Here is a 21404-nt window from a genome sequence, read left to right as displayed (position 1 = left end):
GCCTGCGCCAGCCCCGCGCCTGCGCGTTCCGCGGAGCGGGCCCTGTCGCGATAGGAACGGGCTCGGCGACAGCGCGGATAAATGATATTTATTGTAGCACCGAGCAAAGGGCAGTCTCTATCCGCGCACGGAGCGGGGCTGTCGCTACTCTTCAATACACGGTGTGAAAAGCCGCACTTGCAGCTGGCGGGTCTTGAGTCCCCAGGGCAGGAGAGGCTGGGAGCGGGCGGAGCGGGGCCGGCCGGGGAACAACGGAGATCGAGCGGCTGGAGCATCTCCGAAGGGAAAAGGCTGAGGGAGCCGGAGCTGTTCAGCCTCGAGCTGACAGGGAACCCCATCCATCCCCGTCTGTCAGGGTCTGCAGAGACTCGGAGCACGGCCGGCTCTGCTCGGTGGTGCCAGGTGACACAACGCGCACTCATTGATGCTCAGGAGGGTCCACCCGGCCATGAGGAAGGACTTGGGTACATCAGATGGAGCCGCACTTCAGGCTTTTCTTTACATCAGCACAAACACAGATTTGATTCTTGGATAGTAAACACTGTTTTACCTTAAGGCTAAAGATTATCACAGAGCCTTTGATAAGAAAAGATCCCCGTGAAATACATTCGTGTTTAAGAGAAAAAACAAATTCACCAATCAGGCCACCAGTGATTTACTATTAAATCTGAGGAAAATATTGACAGTAAAAGTAAACTTAGAGAAATCTAGTTGAGGAACTTCTTTTTCTAGTAGTCATTGTCATCAACTCAAAGCGATTTATACAGATTTGAATACACTCAGAATTCTGGTGGTTTGCACAGGCTTGTCTAACACAAAGAGGCTGACCATCTACATTCTGGAATAAATACAAAGTGAAGGCTTAGGTATCAAAAACACCTAATCAAAAGTGCCCACTCTCAAAATTCATAGTTATCAATAGTCTTGAGTGAAGACAATTCATATCCTACTACTTAAAATAAACGTCTCCTCTCCCTTATTTTTAACATACTGGTAGTGCAAAATGATACATCCAAGGTCATATTATCATAACATTGGGGAAATTCATATTCCTAAGTGTATGGAAATGAAATAAATATAACCTATATTAGTCATACTGTTAGGAAAAGGTATTTACTAGCATTTGTTTGTATACCAAGCTATACAAAATTCTAAAATCTAGTTATGTTTTTGCTTAGTCAAAACTCCCATAGTACTCTAACAGCAATAAGGAATTAAAAGGAAAAAAAAAATCAACAAAAAGGACCCCAAAACTCCCCAAGTCCTCACAATGCGAGTTTCAACTTAAACTCTCCTTTCCCTCTGGACCTGCAATGGTTTTTATGTAACAATTTTGGTGTTGCTTTGGGGAGTGATAAACATTGTTGCAAGAGTTAACCACACCACTGATAGGATCCAAGACCTTTAAGAAAAAATGCAAAAATTCTTCAGTCATCCTAAAATCAAGTTTAGAAAATTCAGATTACAGATGTATTTGACACATTTTGCTGCAGATGTTGCTTTTGATTGATTAAAACAATGTCAATAAAAGGGTAACATTATCATTGGAACAAGCAAATCTTTATTACAATGTATCAATATCAATATGATCAATATTTATTAGATATTGTTACCTTCTGATTTTCTATATGAGCTGACAGTTCAGGATTTCTACTCAATTTAACTGTGAACACACATCACTGGTTCCCAATCAAGCCTAGAAATAAAGAAACCACTACCTTTTCAAAATTCTGTCTCAGATCTAGTAAAACACTTATTTTTTTATGTATCATCAAATAACTGCTCACATTCTTAATGTTACAGTACCTGGGATAAAAAGTCTGTTGAACAATCCCCTCCCTGAGCAGCCAGTTGTTGACTCATGTTTAATACTCTTTCAACAGCCTCTCTTCAATAGAATTACCTGCAAACCTGCAAAACAAAGAACCCATTACATCCCTTGTGCTCTCAGCACATCCTTCCAAGGCAAGAAACAGTCACTTGAAAGAAGCTTTCAAATCCATCTTAGACCTACACACACAGCATCTCATCACTGCATCTGAAACTCAGTGATAATCAAGAATGGCATTTTTTGTTTATCAAGGGCTGAAAACACTCACATTTATTTTGGCTGTCCCAACACACAAGTCCAGATGGTTTGTTAGATAAAAGTGGGAGGCAAAGACAGGAACAGGAGCAGCAGTGTGGGAAGGACAGGATTTTCATTTTTCCCCTAGTCTGATGGGAAGGGCTATGATAAAATCTTTGAAGGCACCTTGAAAGATCAAGTTACTTAAACTACAAGGGTGACCTCAACCAAAAATCCTAGTTTCTCCCCAAATCATCTTCTCTTTACTTTTGATTTTAAACCACTGATTTCTTAGCATGAAACTCACCTGTATGTGTGGGTATCTCTGCCTCTTGCACTTCTGTCACATCATCCCATCTCTGTGTCCATCAGTGTCACAGAAGACAAGAGGAATCACATCTGTGTGACTGACACCTGTGCAGGGAGTGGGGGAAGACAGGACAGCACAGAAGGATCACTTGTCTTGGTTGAAGCTTTTTATAAATTCCTAAAATGGGGAAACAAGCAACTTAATTACAAATTGACATTAATATAGGATAAATCTCTAAACAAACTTTTTTTAAGAGAATGAGAAGATTGGAAAAATTGCTTTCTTATTGCTTCCCCAACGTACATTAAGTGTGCAAACATTTCAAGTTATCTGACTGCCACATTACAGATCTACACAGTTCAGAATTAATCCTTCTATCATTAAAACTATTAATTTATGGTGCAGTCAGCCATATAAAATCTAAAGATCTATTACAAGTAATCACATCATGGCCTATGACTAAGCACACCTGAGTTGTTATTCCTGCACATACTCCATCATTTTTCTTGTCTATTGACTAAATCAAATCCCTTCTGTTGTGCTGCCTTGTGTTGCTTTAAGGCAAAGTATTCTTTTATATTTTATACTGCATCTATCAGAAAGCATAATGATGCAGTTTGGAATAAAAAATAAGAAAAAACTTCAATATATTGGTAATGTTTGCTCAAATTGTAGGCCCCAGAGGATACAGAGAATCTTACTGGGGAGGGAAAGGAGCATACTTTCAATTTATCCTCAGGCAATGCCAGGGCACTCTACAAAAACAAAAGCCCCTGGAGTAAGGCTGAGGAACTGCCAACATAAAAACACCAACTCCACTTAAAGTACTAACGATGTAAATAACTACACATAATGAAAGCAAAAGCAAATTAATCAAATGGCTATTGTGAAACAAAACATCTGCATTTGAAGCACAAATTGCTCATAAAGGTAGGATAACTAGTGGCATACTCCTTGGAAACACCCTAGATGCCTCATCAAATGACATACTTCATATATAATTACATATTTGAGCTACAGCTACATACATAATTTGCTTCAATAAGTAAGGAAATTATGTAAATGAATCTTGCAAATGTCTTAGACTTCCCTTTAGCATTCTCCCTCCCATCATGAGCATCAACTCACTGTGAGCTTGAGGAAGAGATCCTCTTACCAGATAGTGCCAGCTGTGAGCACCACTCTCACTCACATGGGGAAATGGAAATTCAGGGAAAGCTCCAGGATGTTGGGCATTGCAATCATCTGTGTCAAAACCAGCACCTGCTGTCCCCTCTGCTTTCAGCTGCCAAAGCAGGACAGAGCTCCCAGCTTGGCTGGTTATGAGTGAGAACCTGAGGGTTTTGCAGGTGACATTCACAATCAGAGACAGCCCCTGCACACAGGTGTGGCCAGTGGTGAGTGTTCAATACCTGAATCACCAATACCTGAATCATGAATACCTGAATCACCAATACCTGAATCATCAGTACCTGCACCATCTCTGCTCCTCCAGACTGAACTGCAGGGGTTGCATTCCATGGGTCCATGGGTAAGAAGGATTTGCCCCATACAAACAGGGAGGAGCAACAGCTACAGCTGGGAACAAACACAGGTCTCTATAAAACAAATCAAAACTTTGTTATATTAATTTTTAACTGCTTGGGATATTAATTACTCAAACCAGTAATATTTGCAAAGAAGCACAAAGCACCTGACTGAAGGTAATAGAAAGTAAATCAGGACATGTGGTTATAAGCTGACATCAAGTAAGTGAAAAAAAAAACTGGAGAGGAAATTACCACTATCCATAAAGTTAGCAAGGGAAGCTTACTACAACTCCTACTTCTTTTTTTTTTTTTTTTTTTTTGGTCAGAATTAACACAACAAATACAAGATATGTCAAAATAAAGCAGAATTGTTACATAACTAATAACAGTTGCCATGGAACTATGGAGAGTTTCATATCCTAGAATGATCCAAAATTATATATCTGAGATGCAAATAGGTTCAGCATAGAGGAATGTAGCATGCAAAAGGGATAAAACAAGGCAGCCTATTTAGCATTTTATAGTTATTCACATAAATACCCTGTTTTGGAGGGTAGCACACACTCAAATCTGTGCAAAGACTGCACATGGACTTGTATCAATTACCTGGTGGTGGTGGTGGTGGTAGTTAATAGTAATAATATATATATATATAGTAATAATAATAATAATAATAATAATAATCCTTCAGGGCAATCTGCTGCTGTTCCAGTGTCAGAATGAGTTCCTGCAATGGATCCTTACAGCCTCTGAGGTGCTGGAGCATGGAAGGCAATTTGCAAAGCCAGCCCAGCACCACTTGTTAATCCTGGCAGAACAATGCTGAGAGTTTTTTCTTTCCCTGATCCAAGGGCAAGTTTCCAACAGGTCTCTGCCATACAGGGGGGTTCTGGAACAATGATGCTCATTCCATAAGAATATTTTGTCCAGGTGTTCCTTCAGTTGTCTCTTTCTTCTGGAATACCTTTTAAATTCAAAACTCTTCTCTGAATCTATTGTGACCAGATAAAGCTTATGCAAAAAACAAATTTGAAAATAAGGATAATTTAGCTCATGCAAGAGTTCTACGAATGGAGAAGAGAGCAGGAGAAAAGCTGACACTTGTGATACATGGACAAATGTTAGCTTTGGTATTGCAATGAAAAATAAATCTGCTTTTCTAGTTTATGCCTACTGGCAAAAATATTATTTTTAGTCAGTAATGTGAGCTGAAGGAGGTACCCAGCTGAAGAGCATATGGCAGGAGGGAATCTGCTTCTCTCAACACAGAAGAAACACACTGTACTGTAAAATTCAAGTACACCAAATGCTCTGAAGCTCCAGTCCTTTCTGAAGGATTACATGGAAGGGGCATGACAGAACTCCAATATTCTTTAGTCATCTTTGGAGTCTGGAGACAGCAAGAGAGCTCCCCAGAAATGCTAATTAGGGTCAAACTTCTTAATGGAGCAAAGATTTAACTATGGGTATGGTTTCAAAAGCACTGCAGTTGTAAGAGCTGATTTCACAATAACTGGTCTGTGCATGCTATTTCCAGGAAACCAAAGATGTCTAAATAGAAAAAGAATGAGTTCTTCTGTTTTACATACATACTTCAGCTGTCCCTTCCAAGTCCTTACCTTCATTAACTGCCAATGCTCTCCTCTGGCAGAGCAGCCTCAGAACACGAGGGACATCCTCCCTGTCACCTGTCACAGCCACGTGTCACACACACTGTCTTGGGCTTCACTGACCATTCTCATACCAGGCTAATTTATTGTAAGATTTAACTATACATTGCTCTACAGCAGAATTACATTTGCTCCAAGACTCAAAACTGAACCCTCCTAACTTCTCTTCTGAGGGAAAACTCAGATACAAAAATCAAATAAGTTCAAAATTTAACTGAGCATTTTTTTCTCCCTCTGTCCTTCCCTCCCTCTCTCCCCCTCCAGAAAAAATCTTTAAGTGTTTTGGAAGTACATCTGAAAATTAACTAGAAGGAGAAGATTTAATTATTCTGCTTAGGAAACTACTCCAGAAGTAATTTTCAATGTTTGATCAACACCACAAGTGACTTCAACTCTGGCCAGAAAGATCAAAACTGACCTTTCATAAATGAAAAGAACTATTAAGCAGTAAGAAGCACTCTGCTTTCCCTCAGAAGACTTTAAAGGCATAAAGTCTTTAGCAGCGATCAGTTTGGAAACAAAAGATAAAAATTAAACAAATAATTCTGAGTGAACCCTCTCAGCCCTCACAAATATTACTCTTTTTCATCTGTTACTTTAATAAAATCAATAAAAAATAAATCAATCATTTGAACACTCCATACCTGTTTGGCTGGAGCTTCACTGGCTCAATTCTGGGTGATGAAGGGGAGCAGGAGATCTCTTCCATAAACTTTCCAGTTACCTTCAGTTTTGGCAGCATTTGTGCTTCATAGCAAGTGATTTGGTTTTCCATCCCAATCACATCAAATAGAGACCAGTCTGTGTGCTTAAATTACAGTAAAAGAAAAAACCTCACAAAATAAAGAAATATTTTATTACTCTTCAGCTGCAGTTTAAGAAAATAATAGTAATATAGCACAGTATGTGAGAATGATGAAAAAGCTCCCAGCTGATGGCAGAATTAAAGTGGAACTGAAGAGCCACGTGTCATGTGACACTGCAGAGCAGCTGCTGTTACTTTAAAAGGTTCCAAGAGCCCACACCATGGAAATAGAGCACTGTGCTCATGTTACCAGGAGTCACAAACAGGGCAGCACCCTCCAATGACAAGCTCTGCAGTTCATTCACTGCTTGTAATTAAAATATTTATCTTCATAGAACTGGCATTCCAGACCCCCTTGACACATTAACCCTAAAATAAAACCATAAAATTATTTTAAGTTTTTACTCAATTCTATCTAAAGAGCACATTTCTAAAGAAAGAAAATAATTACAAGCCCTTTAGGAGTACTGTTTAAAATTTACAAAAGTGGAGAGGCAACCCCAAACTATCTATCCCAGATCCCCAGTGATCACATCCTAACCATGTAAATGCTGCCTATTATTTATTTAAAATATCATATTCACATTACTCTCTTGGTTGTTATCATCTTTTGTCTTCTTTCTTGAAAAAAATCTGTTGCCATCCACTGCTCATTTCCTCCAAAAGATAAATCATGGTGTGATTTGTGCTGTGGGGCCTCATGGAATTTGAGCAGAGGTTTCAGAGATCATAAACTTTCTTTCCTCAGTGCTGCAGTCTGCTGCAGAATTTCCTTTTCCTTCAAGTAAACATAAGTAAATAAAAAAAAGTAAAAAAAAAAATTAAACTTATGTTTCCTACTGCACAACACAAAACCAAGACAGACACAGTGAAAAATGTTAAAATGTTACATGGATAATCAATAGAAACAATTATTCAGTCCTTGGAAACATTCCATGGTGTTTGAAGTTGCACTTTATTAAAAGATAACGAATAATGCATTTTGTGCAGCTTTTTGTAAATTTTTGAAGGACTTTGTGAGGCAGAAGTTAGATGAGAAGTCAGTAGAGAATCTTGGGATGCAGAGCTACTCAATCTTGAGAACTTTTGGTTTTCCTCCTAAAATATGGTACCCCTAGATCTCCTCAGAAGTGCTGGCTGATTCAGTGAGAAATTTCACAGAATTTAAAAACTCTGCCAGATGGCAGATGGACAAAATTCCCTAAAAAATCATATAAAAACACACATTTAGTTTCTGGCATTTTTATTAACACATGTAAGCATCCTGCAACTGCTGGCAAGTCAGCACAAGCAGCACAAATTTTCATTGTCATCCCCCTTCCCCCCTTGTTTTAAAATTATGCATAAAAATTTAAAATAATGGATTCTGTTTAATTAAATCTCCTTCTAAGGCTTCATTACAGGAATAAATGCTACTTCCCTAGAGAATGTGTCTGATGCCTTCTCACCCCTTTCCTTTCTTCAAGAAAAATCATGTATATCTGCAGCACTAATTAAAACCAAATGAGAGGCACAGGTATCCACTGAGCATTCTAAATTTAAATGAATACAAAATCTTTTTGTAAAGATTCTTACCCAGCTGAGATATACCACAGCTGTCTGAAGAAAATTATCAGGCCTGGCAAAGTTATCTGCAAAAAATACTGGAATTATTTGCTCCTTTCTCCCTGGAGTGATAAATTCTGCCATCCACAAAGTCTCCTCACAAAACACCAAGGTCAGCACTCCCCATCCAAGATAATACACAAATGTTGTATTAATAAATGTTGTATAATATACAAATATACCTGTTGTTGTGAGGAACTGGAGCTGGGAGCACAAGCACATGGTTCTTATCCCATCCTGCTGGTTGTACCTGCTGGGGCAGAGCTGGGTTCCTGCTGTGTAAGGAATTAAGCAGATTTGACAAATTTGGTCCATTTTGCTGTTGGTTTTCCTCCTGGCTGATCTGCTGAGCCACTTGAGGGACAGGAGGCATTCCACCTGCAGAGAGACTGTTAAAAATTACAATTTCAGTCAAGAAAATAGTGACATGACAAAGAGAACCAAAGAAAGTGGCAACACAACCTGTTACAAAGCTGGTGAAATCAGCTTTCCACCACACCCCAACAGACCTGCCTGCCTGGAAGCTCTGAGGTGTGACTGAACCAGCAAGTCAGTCTAGGATGCACTTACCCACTCCTGAAGCTGACAAGATCTGTGCTAACAACACCCTGCAGAGAGCTGACAGCTACACAACCAATCTCTATCAGGGTGTCAAATGACCAAAGGGGAGAAATTTCATGCAACAACATTAATTAAGGAAAGCAACAAATTGGGCTCAGAGGGTACAAATTTAAACCCAATGCATGGAAAATGAGATGTGCAGCACTTACTAGGATCTCTAAGATTTTCTCCAGAGGGTTTTTAAAGTGTGTAACAATCAGTATTGGATATAATGTTACAATTACAGAAAATCTCATTAAAGTAGTTATCTTTAATTACAAAGCTTAAAACTTATACTTAATCTTCAATCATTAATATAAGCACTAGATGTAACAGCATTATTTTAAAGTTCATGACTTTTTTTTTTAATTGTTGTCAGAACTAATTATGAGTCTGTGAAGTACTATTTTGGAACTGAATAAAGTTTTACATAATAAAGCATCTCATTGTCAATAAAATGGTGCATTGGACTACCACTTCCAAAGCTCTATCCATTTCTATATCTTTATTTAAATTTTACATTCACTTTATTTTGCTACAAAATGGGGGTTACGGTTGCAGAATTGCTTCCTGCACATCTGTAAAGGGAGGTGATCTCAATGGTCACTGACCTTTTAACCCAAATTAACCACTTGAATTCTTCATGGTCCCAGTAGATTTATCCAGTTGCTGCAGCTCATTCTGAGTCTGGACTGGGTATGTTTGTACTCCGAAGATGCAGGATGGCCAAATTTCGGCTTTCTCCAGCCCAGGGACTCATGGGCTGCACTCAGGAAGAGAGGTCGGTGCTGTCACACGCACGGGAGGTGAGAGGAGGGACTGCCAGGTGTCACCGCTGCCAGTTCCAGAGCAGAGGGGAGGGATGGGCCGGGCTCTAAAGGCCGTTCCAGCGCGGTGCGCAGGGCGCCGGTGCTGCCCCGGAACGGAGCCGGCGCTAACACAGGGCTCGGCAGTGCCCCGTTCCCCCGCACCGGCACCAACCTCCGCCAGCGACGGCTGTGCCCTGCCCCCGCACTGCCCTGTGCCACCCCCGCATTGCCTGAACCGCTCCACACGCCATGTACTACCCCGTACACTCTGCGACAGCCCGCACACCCTGCACCGGCCCCGCTCCGCACGCCATGTACTACCCCCGTTATCCCTGTGACATCCCGCACATCCTGCACCGGCCCCGCACATTCTGAGCCGCTCCGCACGCCATGTACTACCCTCGTACACCCCTGTGATATCCCGCAGGCCATGTACTACCCCCGTATACCCCTGTGATATCCCGCACACCCCGTACAGCCCGACCCGCTCTGCACACCCCGCACCGCTCCGCACGCCATGTAGTACCCCCTACACCCCCGTGACATCCCGCGACTCCCCCCACACCCCGCACCGCCTGACCCGCTCTGCACGCCATGTACTACCCCCGTACATCTCCGTGACATCCCGCACCGCTCCCGCACAGCCTGACCCGCTCTTCACGCCATGTACTACCCCCGTACATCTCCGTGACATCCCGCACCACGCTCCCCTCACGCCCCGGGCCCACCGCGCTCTCCCGCAGCGCCCCCTCACGGCCGCCCCTCGCCCCGCCCACAGCAGGCCCCGCCCCTCGAGGCGATACCATCGGCCTCCCACCGCGGGGGGATCCAGGCGCTCCCACCCGCACAGAGGGGGAGCCGCGACCCTTAAGTATTTTTTAATTTTTATTATTATTATTGTAATTCATGGGTTTTTTTCTCTCTCCAAATAGATTTTCTCTTTGATTTCAACTGTGGTACATATCACAGCTTTGGAGCCTTAATTATAAGCAGATAAAGGTAATTTTTTTTTTCAGATAGAAAGGTATGGAGAAATGGAGCTCTGGATGGAGGATAATGCACAGTAGGTCAATATTAGGGACCAGCAAGGGTTGTAATGAAAATCCAGGCAAAAACTCTCTCCAGGGCACTTCTACATAGTTGGTCTTATAAAATCAAGCAAGGCCTTCATGATAAAATAAAAAGTTCTAAAGAAAACCCAGAAAATGAACATGGGAATCCTTTTTTAAAGGATAGCTGTGTCACAAAAAAATCCCCCAAAGTTCCTACCAACCCAAATAAATCCCTTCAAAACCAAAAGAGTAATTCCAGAAGGAACCATATAAAGGCTTTGGCAAAACACCACTAAATGTGGGAACAAACAGTTGACTCCTCATTTTCAGTAAGTCCCAAATTAAAAAGCAAGTCTCCATAGAGACTCAGCAAGAGAAATGTATCGAGTACTTGTACCAATATCCAAATTCTTGGAGTCTTGTTCCAACCCTTCAATGGTGTTCTGCAGGTTAGTAAGGCAGGAGGGTGTCATTTCTTCTGCCACCTCCACAGAGTTGGAAACAAGAACCAGAAGTTAAACCACTGATGGGAAAAAGGAGCAGGAACTCCAGAGCAGGCAATTCCTGAAAACACAGAAAACTGAAATTGATTCCCAGAGGATGGCAGTGCTCTGACATGTGCCTCCCACATCACTGCAGACATTCCCTATTCTGAGGAACTTGATGGGATTGAAGAGTTTACAAAGCCAGGCCTGATTAAAGCCCAGGGAATTCAGCACCATTTCTGTCCCACAAGCCAAGTCAATTCAGCTCTGCATCCTGCAGGTGGCTCAAGAGGATTCTGGGGTTGCACCTCAGCCAGCAAAGGCCCAACTACACCTGGAGCTCTGGATTTATACCCTAGAACCTGCCCAAGCACCAGGGCAATGCTGGGAGGATGGCATTCCCACAGAACAGGTCTCATCTTGGAATGTATGGCTCACTCCAAACTGAAGCCCTCTCGCTGAGAAAGGAATCATTTCTTTTAGACCTGCAAAGCTCTAGAAAACATGGAAATTTGTTTCAAAACCAAAACAGTTGACAGCAGTCAGCATGATGAGTTTCTAACCCATATTCTGAGTTGGAAGGGACCCACAAGGATCACCAAGTCCAACTCTTAAATGAATGGCCCAAAAAGGGATTGAATCCACAACCCTGGCATCTTTAGCACCACACTGTAACTGAGTTAATCTCAGGGTCATGCATGTTATTCCATAGGAAAACCATGGATGACATGAAAAATAAAAGCTCAGAGATTCAGTTTAAGTAAAGGTAAATTATTTTTAAAAAATCAAAAGCTCATGAAGTCATAACTTCATAGTAAAAAAGAGTATATTAAAATGATTTGCCCCATCTTTATGTAGAGATTATACATATTTAAAATACTATTTTCCAGGTAAACATAATAAAAACATTATTCAAATAGCAATTAAGATATCCTGCATTTCAAGATTATTTTCAGAAAGCTGATTTCCCACTACACTATTTTCAAGTATATCAGTCAGGTGAATCAGTCAGTGGTATAAAAAGCTTCTGGTTTTTCTGCTGCACTGTCTTCCCCACCCAGTTTCTCCTGGGCATCCAGCTCTCATTCTGAAGCACACCAGCTCCTGTTTCAGTGGATTCTTGGATTTGGAAAGGCCACTTTTTTGTAGACAAAGGGAACTGCAGGCAGCAAGGGTCCCAGGTGCAGCTGGCTCAGTCAGAATCATCACCACAACCATCGCTGCCTTCGGCATCGCTGCTCTTCTGCAAAGCAAAACACAAAATGCTTTGTCAGGGCTGCACTCACACCACAACTGACCTGAGCCACAGATACTGACTCCAAACTTCTCCATAAGTGTAAAAAAACAGTCCTGGGTCTCAACTTCATACTGTAATAAACACCTCTGGTGGTAAAGATGCTTCTTGGAATGAAAAACGTACTTGGGATTACAATTACCAGAGAGGAAATTTCTTTTTACAACATTTACAACTCCTTAATTACAACCTGCAGTATGTGGGGTAGTAACATGAAATGGTGATATTTAAAATAAGTTCAGGTGAGACAAGTTAAGTGCTTTTTTATGCAAGTCCCTCAAAAGCTAAGCTTGCTACAGTGTCTAAAACCAGATTTGAGAATTTTGTCTGCTGCAGAGAATTTCTGTCCAACCTGTATTGCAGACAGCCAGGGCTCACTAATACTTGTTTAAAAGTGAAGTCAGTTGCACAAAGTAGTACTGAGGAAAAACTACAAATATTAGAAACTTACAAAAAGACTGAAGTCAGAGTTCTTCTCTCCTTCAGGAGTAAGGCAATATGGTGCAATTAATCTGGGGGGCTTTATGTATTTTTTAAGCAAGAATTTTAACTGATATCAAAATATTTTTATAAAGAGAAGCTAGCATAGTATATATCTATAGTGCTATATATCTATAGTATATATCTGGCTGTAGTTATCCTTTTTATTTTTTCCCCTCACCACCACTTGCTGAAAACACCAAATCCCACAAATTTAACACTGGCCATTTAATACCCTACTACAAAACAAATTCCAAGTCACTCACACAGTTGACTTCATACCAGCAAGCACAGCTCACAGAAGTGCAAACAGCCTGCAGAATCTCAGCAGAGTCTGTCACATCATGCCTTATTTATCCTTCCCAGACAGCCTGTGCTAACTGTGATGCCAAACCCAAACTTGGTTGGGTCTATCAGCAGGGAGCAGAGCCTGCCTCCCTCCAGGATTATGTCAGGGATTGGGAACCTCACCAGGTAAAAGACTCTGAGCCACACAGTCTCTTTAGGTTCCATTTAAACAAACAAAAGTGGCTTTTGCTGTGCCCTCCTGTGACAAACAGCCCTCTCATATATCCAGAATTCAGAAAAAAATTACCACAAGTACAAAAATAACCCTGAGAAACTTATGGTGTCTTGCTTGTGCTATTCAACAAGGCTGTAAGTTTTGTATCATCCCTAAAATGGCAGAGACATAATTTTTCTCCATGTCTCCATCTCCAACATTTTCCATTTGCTACACAAAATAAAGCTGATTTTAAGGATTCTGTTAAATGAAAAAAGGCCATTATTTTCTTCTGAGTTGCACTACACAGAAGTTTTAGCCCTGCCCATCATTCATTCTTCAAGGACTTGCCAGCCCTTAACTGAAATTTCCTTTTTGGCAAAAATGTATTTCACAGCTCACAGGAGTTCCTGTTGGCACAAATCCAATTCCACAATATCCCAGTTACTCAGAAGTTGTTCTGATGGCCTATTTTGAGCTCATGGCAGATTAATTTAAAAGAGCTGGTCCTAAATTTCCCTCATCCCAAATCTTATCTGGTAACAAAATGAGAATTAGCCTAAAATCAGAGAATACAAAAAGCCAGCAGGTATTTAAAGCAAAACTGTCAACCTGAAACCTAAAGTCCCAAACACTTTCACAACAGCAAAGGCTGGCAGTGTGTCCATAATTTCTGTTGCCAGTTTACGATTATGCAAATTTCTTGTGCTTAAAGCTTTCCTTCCCCCCTCCTCAACTACTCCCTGGAAAACCCTGCAAAAACAATGCTCTGTACAGCTCATTCCACTATCATCAAGTGCACAAAGACAGAAAAGATTATACACATCTCACGCTCCAGATGACTGTCATTTCCACAGCATTTCATGGAAAACAAAATTGGTACAAAGGGAAGAGATGTTTCAACATGACAGCTTCCATTTGTAAAATAATGGCTTCAGTCATTACCTTTGGATTTTTGTTGTTAGTTTGCACCTCAACAGCAGAGGAGTTGAAGTCATGAATGGGGAGGGTTTTTAGCCAGTTTGCCATGGATTTCTCCTCCCTTTCTGTGTTGATAATGGTAGGGTAGATGTGCTGCTCCTTGAAAACAGCAATCTTCTCCTCCTCCTCTGTCCACTCCAGCGGCTCATGCAGCCCATCATTCCCAAAACGCCTGTTGTATTTTTCAAAGTGTACTTTCTCCAAAACCAGCCCAAGTCCTGGGGCTTTGGGGACATCAACCTTCTCCTCTCCCCAGCTTCTCTCCATGATGGACTCAGCAGCATAACCCTTCACAATTGCTATCACCAGCCCAATCATCTTCCTGATCTGGTGCATCATGAAACTCTGACCCTTCACTTGGATCACTGCAAATTCCATGTTCTCCCTGACAAAGGGCTCTCCACAGTACATCTCCATGATGTACCTCTTGGCACTGGGGTCCCTGGGGCCCTTCTGTGACGTGAAGTTGTGGAAGTTGTGTGTCCCTTTGTAGCAGCCCAGCAACTGATTGACCCTTTCCAGGGTCTCTCTGTCCAGCCTATAAAGCTCCTCCTGCACCTCCTGGTCCTTATGGGCAAAGGCAAACGTGGGCAGCATGTAAGAGTAGGTTCTGGCATCACATTTGTTCTTGGAGTTGAATCCCCCAGTGACTCTCTTCAGGCCTGGAATTAAAAGTGACATTACAGATTGATTGTGATCTCACTCCTACCAATAAGAATAATTGTAAGCAAAAACTTTTTAAGCAAGATTTGTTCAAAAGGAACCCCAATTTCAAGCTCATAGAAGCATGTTAAAACTAAACCCTTTATAAGTAAAATTATAGAGACCTTCTACAGGAGAAGGCTTTTCTTGAAAACATTTTCTCTGCCCATTTCAGTGTTCTTACCCAGAATTCTGATATGAGAAGGAAGATGATTATTGATCTTTTCTAAGATGTCATCTATTAGCCTGACCTTCAGTGACACAATCTGTCCAGCTGCAGACACACCCTGTAAAAACCAAAAAACACAAAACTTCACATAACTATGTATTTTGGAAGCTCTAACACTTGCAGAATTGAAATAACTGAATAACAAGTTTATTTGCTTGTACTTTAATTTAACAGAGGACAAAAGGAGAAGTTTCAAGGAACATTCACTTGCTGCTGGACAATGCCTGAGCAGTCCATCCCAGCAGCAGAGCTGTGCAAACCCCAGAGCTCAGGAGAGCCCAGCCCTGCCCAACCTGCCTTATCTGTGCGAGCACAGCGCTGGAAGGACATCTTCTTCATGTCCTCCCCGTGGTTCTCTGGGATGCATCCTGACTGGACAAGGGCACAGACCAGGTCATCTTCTATTGTCTTGAACTGTGAAGATCCCACGTTTCTCTAAAGGCCATATGTAGTAAAAATAAGAAATAGAACAATAACGGGATAAATGAAGATGGGGATTTTGTTAAACATTGTTGTGAAATTATTTAAAAGTCTCCCCTTTGCAGCCTTAAGAGCCATTCTCTAACAAACCTAACTGTATTTTACCAGAGTGTTAATGATAACATCATTCTGATTTAGCTGTTACTGTTACAAATAAGGGCTCATTTCTAATTTCACTGTGCAACATTCCTGGAGGTTCTTGATGATTCCTTCAACTTCATGAAACAGCACCAATACTGTCTCAGTGCCTGTAAGTCAACAGCTGCTGCTCCAAACCCAGCCTCTGCAAATTCTTCTTCCAGAAATTAGATTGGGTTCTTTTGCTCAGTTCACCTGACGTGCCTGCAAGCATGATGTTTACTGCTGGTGAAAAAAAAAACTCCCTTGTTGTATAAGCATGAAAGGTTCCCTTCCCTGTCTGTGTGCAAGATGGTCAGTTATCCCCTGGAGCCTCTGAAGTATTCTTCAAGTGTATGGAGCTTGCAGTACGTGGAGAGGAGCAGCAGATGGAGCAGCCAGCTCAGTGCCTCAGACCACCCTGCACAGGCACGTCTGGTGCTATGACAAAGCACCGTCCTTACAATCATCAGAGATGCATCACTGACCTTTTAAAATTAAGTTATTACCACGCCATTTGAAGCCATTCACAAACTGTTCCTGCCCTGTTTTTTCACACTGCAAATGCTCAGCTGTTTCCCCACCCAGGCACTCTGACTAAACCTAACAGACTCTGAAACAAAAAATAAGCTGGAGATGCTGCTTTGCTAAACCACATACTTGCATGCCATGGTAGCCTTTCCCTGAATATGCCATCAACAGCACAATCTTCCTTTTGGGTAACTTCTTATTCTGATCCTCTGCATCTTCCTCATCCGCATCACTCTTCAACTTTTTGCTCGGATGCCCGTTTTCTTCCACCCTTTGAACCACCTCGTTGCTGCTGCTGAGTCTCTTTGTCTGGCTGGCAACAGCTGTTATCAAATCCTCAGCCATTGTAAGAACCTGCAGGGGAAACAACCGCAGATGGGACGAGCATGAAGGGGACGAAACTCGGGCAGAAAGCGACAGCACACGAACAAGCCTGAGGCAGGAAGGGCGAGCACCCCTGTTCCCCTCTGGGCCGTGCCACCATTCCCGGGAGGAGGCAGGCAGGGCCTGCGCTGCCCGGACACCCGGCGGACCCCGGCGATGGCCCCGCCTGGTCTGACCCGTTCCCACAGCGGGGCAGGGCAGGGCCCGGCAGTACCCACGCTGCGCTGCCGCCGCCACGGCCCGGCGCAAGCCGCGTTCCCCGGGGCGGAGAAGCCGCAGCTCACGACGCGGAGCCCCCACCGCAGCATGGCCCCGGAGCCGCCGGGCGGGACAGGCCGCACCCGCCGCCCTCAGCCCCGCGCCCGCCGCCGCCGCCACTTACGCGGGTGCTGCGCAGCGACGGCGCCGCGCGGGGCGCGCACGTGCGCGGTACGGCGGCCGCGCGGGGACACGGCGGGGCGGGCTGAGGGGAAGCGCCGTGAGGGCAGCGGGGCGGGCTGAGGGAGGCGCCGTCCGTACAGCGAAACGAGCCCTTCCCGGAGCTCCCTCTCCGTATAAAGCCAGCCCTGCTCTGGGGTTCGCAGCCTGAGAGGCCGCCGTGCTACAGTGCTGGCGGTGACCAGGGTCTGGGTATTGCCCTGCTCAGCCCCACCTCCTGCACGCCCCAAAATTGTCATATTGTTAAATAAATAAAAAGTAGGGGAAAAGGCAAACTGACATTCCTGCTGTACGTGGTGGCTTTGTAAGAAAAGCAGCCCATTTTTCCTTACCCATGGGGAAACGGGCGCTGACAGCGTTGCAGTCCCGGTGAGGCGAGGACAAGAGGAGGGAATAGTTCACAAAACACACAGGTGTGCAGTAACAGCTCACGGTTCCCTTCCAGAGCGATGGCACATTGGTGACATCCCCCTTTCCACACACCTTCTCTGTGTGTCAATGTCCTCTGCCTCCACTTCCCCTCAGGCTCCCCTCCATGGGCACTTGTGGCTCCACTTCCCCTCAGGTTTTCCTCCAGACAGCTTGCTCAGGCAATCCTTGTGCTCATGTTTCGTGCAGCAAGTTTTATCTGCAGTGATGCACTTCATGGGGGAGCTGAGCTCAACAGGAGCCCTTACCAGGCCACAGCATGGCCCTCCCAAAAAGCCAAATGCACCTGGAATAGTTTTTTGCTCCAGTGCTCTGTAGGACAGAGCTACCCATGGGTTCCCTGTCACGTTGTGAGATTATTGTATTTCCATTCATCCATTCAGATGGAACATGGAAAGGTTGACAATTCCAAGCAGGCCAGATTATCACAGGCCTATTATTTCAGCTAATAAGGGGAAGAAATGCAGCACGTCCTTTTCTGAACTCACACTTCTGAGTTATTTCAGGAATGGGATGGAGCAAAGGGAAGATTTATCACAGGGTCCCAGCTGCACTTTGCTTAGAGAAGTGATAAAAGATGGCCTGTCACAGTGCAGTGCTGCTGCCAAGGGAAACAGGAATACAAATTCCTCTATCACTGCAATCAGGGTGTCTGAATCTCTTTTTGCCTCATTTCCTTAGGAAGTGGATCTTATGCAATTGTCTGTCCACCATATCCCTTCCTCCTCCTTCCCTGCCCTGATTTCCGAGTTTGGCTCATTTCAGTAAATGTGAGAGAGGGAAGAAGGAGCCAGTCAATATGGAAAACAGTGATGGGATAGGAGAAAGACTTGCATGGATATCCCATGAGGGAAAAAGCTTTGGTATCCCAGTTCCTTACCCCTTCTAAGAGCAGCCAAGAAGCTTCAAAACAGGCAGCACAAGCTGTGCTCTTGACCTCTCACAGCACACACTACCCCTTCCTTTTTTAAACTTATCTACTTTATCTTGAAACATGCATGTATAATTTATCTATTTTATTTTGCTTTGGGGGAAATCGACTTGCCAGAGTTGCGAGAATCAGAGCCTCAGGAAGACCCAAGTTCTCTCGGCACTGAAATCAGCACTGTCAGAGCTCTCCAGGTGCCAACCACCTGGGGCCTCACAGACACCTGGCATTTGTGGAGTGGCAGCAGAATGGCAGCAGGATGGCTGCATGGTTTTGGCCTGCTTTTTGAGGCAGCTCATTTCATTCTCCCAACCTCGTCAGCGCCGCTCCTCGCCCCACACTGCGCGGGGAGCTGCCTGCAGATGGGGCTCTGGCAACGCGCACCGCCACCTCCCCGTGTCCCGTGTCCTGGGGACAGCCACAGCCCTGGACACACAGTCCCCTGCCTGGCAGCCACCTCTGCCACTCCCGGGCTGTGCCCTCCGGCTGGCAGAGCAGAGCCCATGGCGCCACTGCAGCTGGCTGTCCCCTCCCTGAGCAGCCTGTTCTGTTTTGCTGTGGAAATGGCACCTAAGCAACATTCTCATCTTCCTCCCGAATACCTGCTTTGAAAAAGGAGTATTTATTTCAAGACTTGCTTTCAATTCACAGAGAAATAAAATTTCTTTTAAATCAATAAAAAAGGCCCAATGGAAACCTTGTGTTATGGAAGATGCTTCCTTCCAATTGTTTTCTCTTAAAGGGAAGGAAAAAGCTGAACTGATGTTGAATTTAAGGGCTTTGCTGCACAGCACTAGAAGTTCAGGAGATAGCAAATGTTGTAGTTAAAAGCTATTTACATCCGTGTTGGGAACTGGTGACATGCTGAACTCAAAGAGCATCTTATTCTGCTCCTCCCCAGCAGTTTTATATTGGGCATTTGCTGGAAACATGAAGAAAAATCGTGCACATTTGGGAACTTGTTTACTCTATGATAAGAGGAAACCTGTGTTTGACATATGCTTCTTCTAAGCCCCTTCTTAGAAACACACTATTTAACATGTTTTGTAAAAGCATTCAAATCCCTTGCCAGGTTTCATCTCCCAGGAGAGGGGGTGGTTCTGACTCTATTGTCCCTAAAAAGGCTGTTTTTAGAAAGAAATGTCCCAGGGAAGTTTACATCTCTGCCCTACGTGCTGTTCCTCACCCCGGGAATGGCACCCATGCTTAGTGCTACATTTATGGAAATAAATCTAAATAAATCCAACTGCTAGCATTTCTCTGGAGAGCATGAGGTCCTGCCCTGCAGAGCTATGCCAGGGCATTGTCTCCCTGCACAGAACCCTTCCCCTCCTGGAGTGTGAGGTGACCAGGCACAGGAGGCCACTGCAGAGAAGCCAACATCAAGTTAAACACCAGAGAGCTCAAACATGCTGTGAAGGAGTTAACTCCTGGTGAAATAAAGCTTTAAAAGAGCTGGAAGCAGAATAATTGATCTTTGTATGGCCTTGGTTCAACACCCACCCACCCGTTTCTGCTTCCTTGATGTCACTGTCACCTCTGATCTTTCAGAGTTGAATGAATGTGTTTTTGCTGACGTACTTACCAACAACTAAATATAAAATACAGGAACAAAGCCAAATGCCCTGGAAGAATTGCTGGGGTTTGTTTTCCCCTAGAATCAACAGCAGCATGACGTCACAGTCAACATCCAGAAAGTTGTGCAATTTCCACTGGTGCTTTTGAACTGTCCAGGTCCCATGGTTCAGTGCTTTTAGAAGAGAGTGTGTATTTCTGTTGTTGAAGTTTTCCCAGCTAGCATTTTCCCCCTCTGCTCTGCTGCCTGTGAAAGAGTGCAATGGATTCAGCAGAGAGTTCTCTATCTGCACAGCCATGTGACACACAGTGGTCCATCTTTCATTTGGCTACAGTGTTTTCACCTTTAAAATTCTTAATGGGCAGCTTCAAAAGAAAACCCCCTCCCTTACCCTCAGCATCAGAAACTTTTATATCTATTATGTACTACTATCCCATGCTGCAGGGAACAAATATACACAAGGGTTTTCTACAAAAGGGAAAAAATGTTTAAAAAAAAACCAAAAATCCCCCTGCAAATCCTCAAAACACAAAGACCCGAGTGTGCTGAGTAGAAAAAAGAAACAGCAGCATTCAACTCAGCTCTGAGCAGCTTTCCAAGGGCTGCCATGGGGTCTTACCCAGGTTGTGCCAGCACGTTTTCAGCACACAAATGCAATTTCTCAGAGTTGCCCCCAGCACTGATGGTGCTGCAGCCCTGCAGGGAGAAAGGATCCACTGTCCCTGCATGTGAGCCAGCATCAGCAAGAGCCCAGCGTTTCTAGGCAGGGCTGTTCTCACAGAGCAATTCCCTGGGGTGGGAAAGGCAGGGGCCAGAAACAGAGGTTATAAACAGGACAGAGCAAGGAAAAAAACCAATTCCAGCTCATGGTAAATGATGATTTTGAAATAAGATTTTTTGTCTTACAAAACCACAACATTGTGGGCTGATGCTGCATCACATGAGCCTGGTGGGCAAGACTTTCCCCAGTGATGCTCATGGGCAACAAAAACACATGGAGTTCAGCAAGTGGAGTTTTGGGAAATGTTTGGTGCAATTATGGTATTTGGCTTCTGAAAGTTTACAGCTGTGTGGCTGAAATTTCTGTGGCAAGAATAGAAGGACTGGACTAATTAATTCAGCACCTCTCCCACATCCCAGATGCAGGGCTTAGCTTTTTCTCCTAGAGTATTCCAATCCAGACAGAACAGGGACCTGTCCTGCACTGAAGTCAGGACCAACACTCAGCATCTTCACTGTCCCTTTTGCCATGTTCAGTGACCTTTGGCAAAGCTATGGGGGCAAAAGAATTCTAAGCCAGGTGCCTGCTCTGTTCAAAAAACGAACTGCAATGCATACAAACACAGCAGGAAAATATTTAATGTGAATTAAAAATACTCAAATGTTATCATGATATCACA

General features: G+C 43.6%; 1 protein-coding gene, 1 long non-coding RNA gene and 1 other non-coding gene across 13 annotated transcripts; all 3 read right to left on the bottom strand.

Annotated features, from left to right (window-relative positions):
• Nucleotides 1-42: 42 nt before the first annotated feature.
• Nucleotides 43-10149, bottom strand: LOC135454630 (uncharacterized). 9 transcript variants are annotated; one of them, XR_010442158.1, is made up of 9 exons: nt 9199-10149; nt 8170-8376; nt 6967-7160; nt 6222-6385; nt 3851-3976; nt 2376-2555; nt 1807-1911; nt 1614-1696; nt 43-1402 (listed from the first exon to the last, which is right to left on the bottom strand). It is a non-coding gene; the product is annotated as an uncharacterized LOC135454630 (long non-coding RNA). The 9 variants fall into 9 exon arrangements; XR_010442159.1 differs by having other exon boundaries at nt 6972-7160; XR_010442162.1 differs by having other exon boundaries at nt 3836-3976; nt 6222-7160.
• Nucleotides 3034-3171, bottom strand: LOC135454830 (small nucleolar RNA SNORA49). The gene has a single exon (XR_010442205.1). It is a non-coding gene; the product is annotated as a small nucleolar RNA SNORA49 (small nucleolar RNA).
• Nucleotides 10150-11741: 1592 nt separating the features above from the next.
• Nucleotides 11742-17123, bottom strand: PUS1 (pseudouridine synthase 1). Of its 3 annotated transcripts, none has more exons than XM_064727064.1 (6): nt 17016-17123; nt 16379-16603; nt 15419-15556; nt 15077-15179; nt 14155-14852; nt 11742-12176 (listed from the first exon to the last, which is right to left on the bottom strand). In XM_064727064.1, exons 2-6 carry the CDS (start codon nt 16592-16594, stop codon nt 12126-12128), a joined length of 1206 nt encoding a protein of 401 aa, XP_064583134.1. In that variant the 5' UTR covers nt 16595-16603; nt 17016-17123; the 3' UTR covers nt 11742-12125. The 3 variants fall into 3 exon arrangements, with proteins under 3 accessions (XP_064583134.1, XP_064583133.1, XP_064583135.1); XM_064727063.1 differs by lacking the exon at nt 17016-17123 and adding an exon at nt 16852-16992; XM_064727065.1 differs by lacking the exon at nt 17016-17123 and adding an exon at nt 16848-16979.
• Nucleotides 17124-21404: the final 4281 nt, after the last annotated feature.

Source organism: Zonotrichia leucophrys, chromosome 15 (assembly GCF_028769735.1).
Source record: "Zonotrichia leucophrys gambelii isolate GWCS_2022_RI chromosome 15, RI_Zleu_2.0, whole genome shotgun sequence".
NCBI lineage: Eukaryota > Metazoa > Chordata > Aves > Passeriformes > Passerellidae > Zonotrichia > Zonotrichia leucophrys.
This window is presented reverse-complemented; position numbering and strand designations above follow the sequence as displayed.